This window comes from Daphnia pulex, chromosome 11 (genome assembly GCF_021134715.1).
Source record: "Daphnia pulex isolate KAP4 chromosome 11, ASM2113471v1".
Lineage (NCBI taxonomy): Eukaryota > Metazoa > Arthropoda > Branchiopoda > Diplostraca > Daphniidae > Daphnia > Daphnia pulex.
The window spans coordinates 4,244,552-4,251,225 of NC_060027.1; the positions used below are offsets into that span (position 1 = coordinate 4,244,552).

Genomic DNA, 6,674 nt, shown 5'->3' on the forward strand with positions numbered 1-6,674 from the left:
CGTGAAGATAGCGGACCCTTAAAGAATAAAAAGAAAAAAGAATAAGAAAAATCAAGCCCTCCAACTAGTCCAAAGGTGACTTGTCCTCCAAAAACTGCTGTGCGTGGTGACTCATTCGAGAAAATCACCAAATATTCTATTTGGCTGAGCTGCCATCTGACAGACCTGCTCCAGCAGCAACCGGAGTGACCGTTCATTTTTGAAACTGGGCAGCTTCTTGCTGGACGATAGAACTTTTTGGCTTGACTATCACTTTTTATCTGTTCTCTCTCTATCCATGTCTTATAATATAGCTGGTCTGGCACGTAGACGTTATCGATTATCTCATCACCCAGCATCCACTGGGAGAAGACACACCCCAAAAAGGAATAAGACAAGATGGGGGACACACAACAGCCAAGAAAGAAAGAAAGAAGGAAGCCAGAATCAATACTATAATACAAATCCTCCGAGCTGGATATGGAAAATATTTGGCATGTGATGAGCGAAATTATTATTTGTTCGACTATTTATCGCCCGGGTTTGCTGTGGTTATTATATTACACTTGCGCGCTTCTTTTGTTATTATTTACACAGGAAATGTATACTGCTGCATGCTCTCCGGCCCAGCGGGTTGTACCAACTGCCTCATTTGTCTTTGTCGTTTATTTTTCCCAAATCAGGTAAAATAGATGATCGTTTGACGTGTAGGGGGGGAGCAAAGAATAATGACAAATCGTTCGACCGGCTTATGTAAAGGTACATTACGGAAATTAGCATAATAAGAAGGGAGGTGTGGTGTTTTTAACGATACTCTCTGCTCATCTCTCTGTCCGGATGAAATACTATCTAAACGGGAGGACTAAATATGACACTGACTAATCGCGGCTGAAAAAAAGAACAACGGTCATTTAAAAAAAATTTCATCTTTTTTTTTATTTTTCCATTTCGATTGTTGCCGGGGGAGAGGCGTTTTGTTTCGACGAAATTGCGATAGAGTGATGTCACACTTTAACCAATAAGCGGCGACAACATTCTTATTGATGATATCACCCGCGACGGCAGCAGCAGCAGCAGCAGCAACAACCGGTGCGGTTGTTGAAACCGGCGGATATCCACCGAAAGAAAAAATCAAAAACCACCGAGACACAGCACAGCAACTTCGCCCATTTTTCTGATTTTTTCTTTTTTAAAATTTTGGTTGTCGTCGCTATTGCGGCAAAATGTTGCCTCCCCCTTACTCACCACCCACCACCACCGCCACCACCCAGGGAAACCAAAGTTACCATACTAAAGGGAGAGTGCACTGTGGGTCGGGACTTCAGTCGCTAGCTGCCAGCCGCTCACGATCGAACTGTACATTGCCCGTTCGTTGGTGTAGTATATATACTTCAATCCTTCAATCCCATACACTCAACCATGTCCAACATCCGAGCCACCAAATCCGGTTTCGCCGCCGAAGCTCAAGCCAAGGTAAAAACTAAATCACTCGAATTGTTTTTTTCAAATTATTTTGGCGCGGTTAAATTATTTATTTGAATGTGGCATTTCGAAAGTGAAATTTTACTGGATTAGAGCAGAGATGATAAGGTGAAATGATCTTTATAGTCATTTCACAACAATTATCGTCTTGGGCTTAAAAGTGTCACTTTGTAAAAGACGGCATTTCATTCTCTGATCCATTTAATCTCAGCTGCGAAATTATACCGTAAGTTGTCAAGATGATAAAGTTCACTTTCTGTATTATTACCTGCTGCTATATATTAGTTGTGACGTGAGTGTCTGTGAGCATTTGGGAAGGTTTCGGATAACGCCATTATCAGTGTTGCGCACACATATGCGGTGTGGTGTATAGACTATACTCCCGTGTCAACGACCACAGCAGGGAACAAACATGTAGGTTAGTTCCCCCCTTGTATAGACATATGGACAAATTTAAAAAAAATAAAATAATATCACAAGATATGGTTGCGCAATTTTTTTTTTTTTTTTTAATTTACTTCTCATTGTTGTTGCTGGTTGTTGCACAGTCCACCGCAGAGAATTGCACCGGATGTTGGGCGCTAGAGAAGATATCGTGTTTTATTAGAGTTTATGGGGTTGGCTTTCAGCGTGATATACCGAGCCTTTTTTTATTTATTTTTATTTCTCTTTGAGTGCTGCTATGCTACTTAGCTATGCCATATATATACGTCACGTATGTATATCCGGCAAGTGTTTTTTCTCCGCTGTGTATTTCTCACGAACAAAAAAACAGGCGCGTCGGCCGGTTTTTTGTTTTGTTGTCTATCGTCTCAACATTCAAAGGAATTTAAATGTATATAGCCTTCAGCTCGAAATATAATGTTGAAAGAAAAAAAAATAAAATTCAATTACGAAACTTCAAAAGAAAGAGAGAGAAATATTGCCTACCGGCAAACATGTAAAAAATACATACAGAAGTAGTACTATTAGGAATAATGGCGTTAGTCTAATAACATTCCAAAAGGGTATTTCAGCCAGACACAGCGACAAACGAATGTAAGCGTTATATAGGATATTCTGTATGGAACAGGCTAACAAACACACACACACAGCGCACACATATTTCTCGACAGTCATCTAACCCTTATTTGGTCACGCCAATAACGGTCACGACGCCCCTTTTTCGGTCAATGGAAATCGTTACGTGCTGGGGCTCGGCGTCGGCTATTGAAATGTAACCTAATTTTTTTCCCCCCCATTCCAGTCTCTCACTTTTATTTTTCATTCTCAGCCAAATCAAGAACAGCCAAATCGAGAAAATAATAACGGCAGCGTATAACAAAGAAAAAGCTAAATTACATACATATACTCAGGGCTGATTGCATTAGAAATTTTATTTATTCAAGCGCGCTCGATTCGATTCTACTTAAAGATTTTTATTCCTTTAAAATACGTAAGCGCAAATACAAATAGAGATTCCAAGGATCAACAAATATCCAGGATATTAACTATATATAAACCCGTTTGACGTGAATGCCCTTTAGAGTTAAACGATAAAACTGTCAATTACAAACTCGAATGTCAATACATCACAATTCATTTTTGTTCACCTTTTCCTGACAGATCAACAGCAAGTACAGTGAAGAGCACGCACAAGAGGTTCTGGAATGGATTCGTGAACTGACCGGAGAGCCTGATAACACCTCCGGCGATCCCGATAACATTTACCAACACTTGCGTGACGGAACGCTCCTTTGCAAGTATAATAATAAGATTGTTGTTGTGTATAGATTAGTCCATGAAATCATCTCTATATAAAAAAAAAAATAACACCTACAGATTGGCCAACGTGATGCAACCGGGGATTATCAAGCGCGTCCAGGAGAGCAAAATGGCCTTCAAGTGCATGGAGAACATTAATTCATTCTTGGAAGCCGCCAAAACTTTCGGCGTCCCATCGCAGGAGCTCTTCCAGACCGTCGATCTGTGGGAGAGGCAGAACCTGAACTCTGTCGTCATCTGCCTCCAGGCTCTCGGTCGCAAGGTATACTAGCTATATTCTAATCAATACTACACACGTAGTATACCCAGCAATCCCTACAAGTGAGATGGAATAAATATACCTATAATAAATCTCGTTGTCACGCAGGCTTCCAAATATGGTCAACCCTCAATCGGCCCCAAGGAAGCCGAGAAGAATGAACGCCAATTCTCAGAGGAGCAGCTGAGGGCTGGCGACACTGTCATCTCCCTCCAGTACGGATCCAACAAGGGAGCCAATCAGAGTGGCCTCAACTTCGGCAACACTCGGCACATGTAAAACACATAACCCCAGTGTCAACTTATTATTTTCCCGAAGAAGAAGAAGAAAACGCCATGGGAGGGAATAAAGAAAGCATTGCAAAGCAAAACAAAAATTCCAGCATCACTGTCAAAAAAACGGAAAACAATAAAATGGACGGAAGAAAAAACTGAAAATCGAATTGAAATTCCAAAATTGCAAAAGAAACAAAAAAAAACAAACGCCTATTCGCTATTATGAAGCCTTTTTTTTATTTTGACGCAAAATTTCTATTTTGAAGATGAAAAATTAACGAGAAGCGCACACAAATTGTTGTTGTCTTGATGATGTTGTCGCGGGGGCATTCCAAACAGCATTCCAAGGAAATTGTCCTAACCAATCTCTTCTTTTTCCCAATAATATATTATATGGCAATGATTGACATGTAACCGAAATTATACAGAGCTTCCCTGTAGTTTGACATACTATGCATAGCCGCGTTAAACTGCTTATTTTAACGATTTCCAGTACCTACACACCCCTAACAGTTTCAGTACCCTTCAAAAGGGTCGAATATGCTACTGAAACGCAATTCAGTATTTTACTGTACTTGCTTAAGTACAAATTCCCTACTAACCATTCATTTGCCTACTTTTTACGTTATTCCTAGTGAAACTGTTAGTAGGCATAGTTCTGTTCAGTAGGTCGGTCCAGCATTTTATAAAGATTTAGTTAGTAGTCTGAAAAATTCAGTATGTTCAGGTAGGGTTAGTAGTTTGATTTTAAAAAGTAATCAATAATAAAAGCAATGTAGGTTATAGCTAGTAGTTTACAAAAATTTAGTACTTTTGTTATAAGTAGTGTGAACAATTCAGTACCTTAGACTAGTAGGTTACAACTTACAAGGAATAAGTAGTATTCGTTAGGATAGTAGCTTTTGTATATATCAATGTGGCGTGCCTGTAAGGCACTAGACTGCCACGCCAAAGGTCCGGGTTCTATCCCGAATAAATCAAGTCTTCTTTCCAAGATAAATAAAATCGAAATGGTCGGTTAGTGGTGCCGAATAATATCAGTAGGAATGGCAAACCACTGCCGTAAATGAAGTGGTCAAAACTTTTTAAGTAAGGGGTGGGTAGTAAAAGCAGGAAAGAATTTAAAGTGGTTTAGTTTATAATTAGTAAGGCGAGTAAGAAAAGGTAGAAGAATTGAGAAGTAGTTTCAATCAATTGGTTAGTAGGCTGTCACCGAGTAGCAGTTACATGAAAGTAGGATACCGCCACTGTGTGGTTTTCTGGTTCGAATTTTTGAATGAACCGCCATAACTTTTGGTTGAATTCAGAGTCTTATTTCAAATGAGTTGCTTGCCTCCAGCCGGTTAATTCTGACATTATTCCCATGAATTTTGAATTTAAAACATTTTTGAAATCAACGCCCAGCTGGACGACCTCAACCACCAGCTGGCCGGCATGAGAGGCCAGTACGGCTCTTCGCTGTCAGCCGCCAAAATCACTTCGCAGGCTTTTCGATGATGATCTGTGCGAGATCATCTTAGGTCTCGTGGGTTTGTTTTGACAACGATTGGATGATGGTGGATTGGATGATGGATTAATATGTGGATTAATCGGGCGAGACTTTTTTGAATTCCGTTTTCAACTGCGTGTACGCATCAAGTATAAAAGCAACCAAGTTTTCATCGGCTCAGCCGGACCTGCTGGCCTGCTGGTGGACATTGATCCGGCGGGGAAGCATCAAATATTTATATATGTACATATATGAAACCTCATCCCCCTCACGCAGAAGTTGTGGTCTCGTTTATTCAGTCCTTCTATGACCGACCACAATCTATGTGAAAAAATTGCGTTTCCGCTTCTTCCTCCGCTATAAACATACAGAATAGATGCACGGGGAACCGGTGGGTTTCATATGATGTGGATTGTGGTCTCAGTATCAGCAGTAGTCCAAGTAACTACCACTACAGTGCGCACTAGTCGACAAAAAGTCGCACGACTTTTTGCTCTTCGAGTACCTCACTACCTACAATCCATGATTTAAAATCGTCGATATAAACATTAAAATTAAATTTATAGCGATACATTCTTTTGAACATTAATAATTAAATTCCGCTGATTTCATTTGCGAAAAAAAAAATTGAGATCATGACGTGGAACATTTAAATATTCGCGAAAATACGACGATTGATCTCCTGCGCTGTGTTCTTCATTTGTCCGAGTCTATATAAAGGAGTTACAAAGACTACGTACACTATACACGCTTGAGTACAGTCTATCTACTGACTATTCCTGCTATTCAACAATTGCAAAGAAAAATTATACAAATGTTTTTCCAATTGTTGCCGCAAATGGCCCAAGATTTTTACCTCGATTTTTACGGAATGATTCTAGCTATCTGGATCATTATTATTCGGATGTGTTTGAGATCTGTTACCGAAACAGAAACCAAACCAGAATCCAACAAACCGGAAACTAACCAGACTCGAGTTCCGGCAACCTATAGGCAAGAGCAAACCGGCCAGCAGATCCGCAAAACACCTCAACCTGTTATGTGGAAACCTGACCCAAACTCTGCCGTTTTACCTGATTTTTCTGAGTCTAAGTCTGAGAATACCGAACCGGAGAAAGACAAACTTTCTCTAGGCCTATCCAAGAAAGATAAAATAATGATTAAACCAGACATCAATATATGTAACGTTGCGTCTGTCCCAGACCAACTTTATACAGCCCAACAAAAAGAGGTGCAACTGTTACACAAACACAACGACGATTTAAAAATGGAAAACGATAATAATAAATTGAAAAGTAAACCGGACGCTTCCATCAACGAATTGAGGCATAATTTACCAGAAAGAGGCGGGAAGTTGAGGAGATCGCAACCTTTCTCCTGTTCCCATGAGAAATCAAAAGAAATTTTCAAACTTTTGGATGAAACG

At 40.0% G+C, this 6,674-nt stretch overlaps 1 protein-coding gene across 1 annotated transcript; it reads left to right on the forward strand.

The window, feature by feature from the left end:
- The first annotated feature begins 1,029 nt into the window (after window positions 1-1,029).
- On the forward strand, window positions 1,030-4,205 carry LOC124207054 (myophilin-like). The gene is made up of 4 exons (XM_046604318.1): window positions 1,030-1,452; window positions 3,067-3,203; window positions 3,283-3,487; window positions 3,593-4,205. Exons 1-4 carry the CDS (start codon window positions 1,399-1,401, stop codon window positions 3,761-3,763), a joined length of 567 nt encoding a protein of 188 aa, XP_046460274.1. The 5' UTR covers window positions 1,030-1,398; the 3' UTR covers window positions 3,764-4,205.
- The last annotated feature ends 2,469 nt before the right edge of the window (window positions 4,206-6,674 follow it).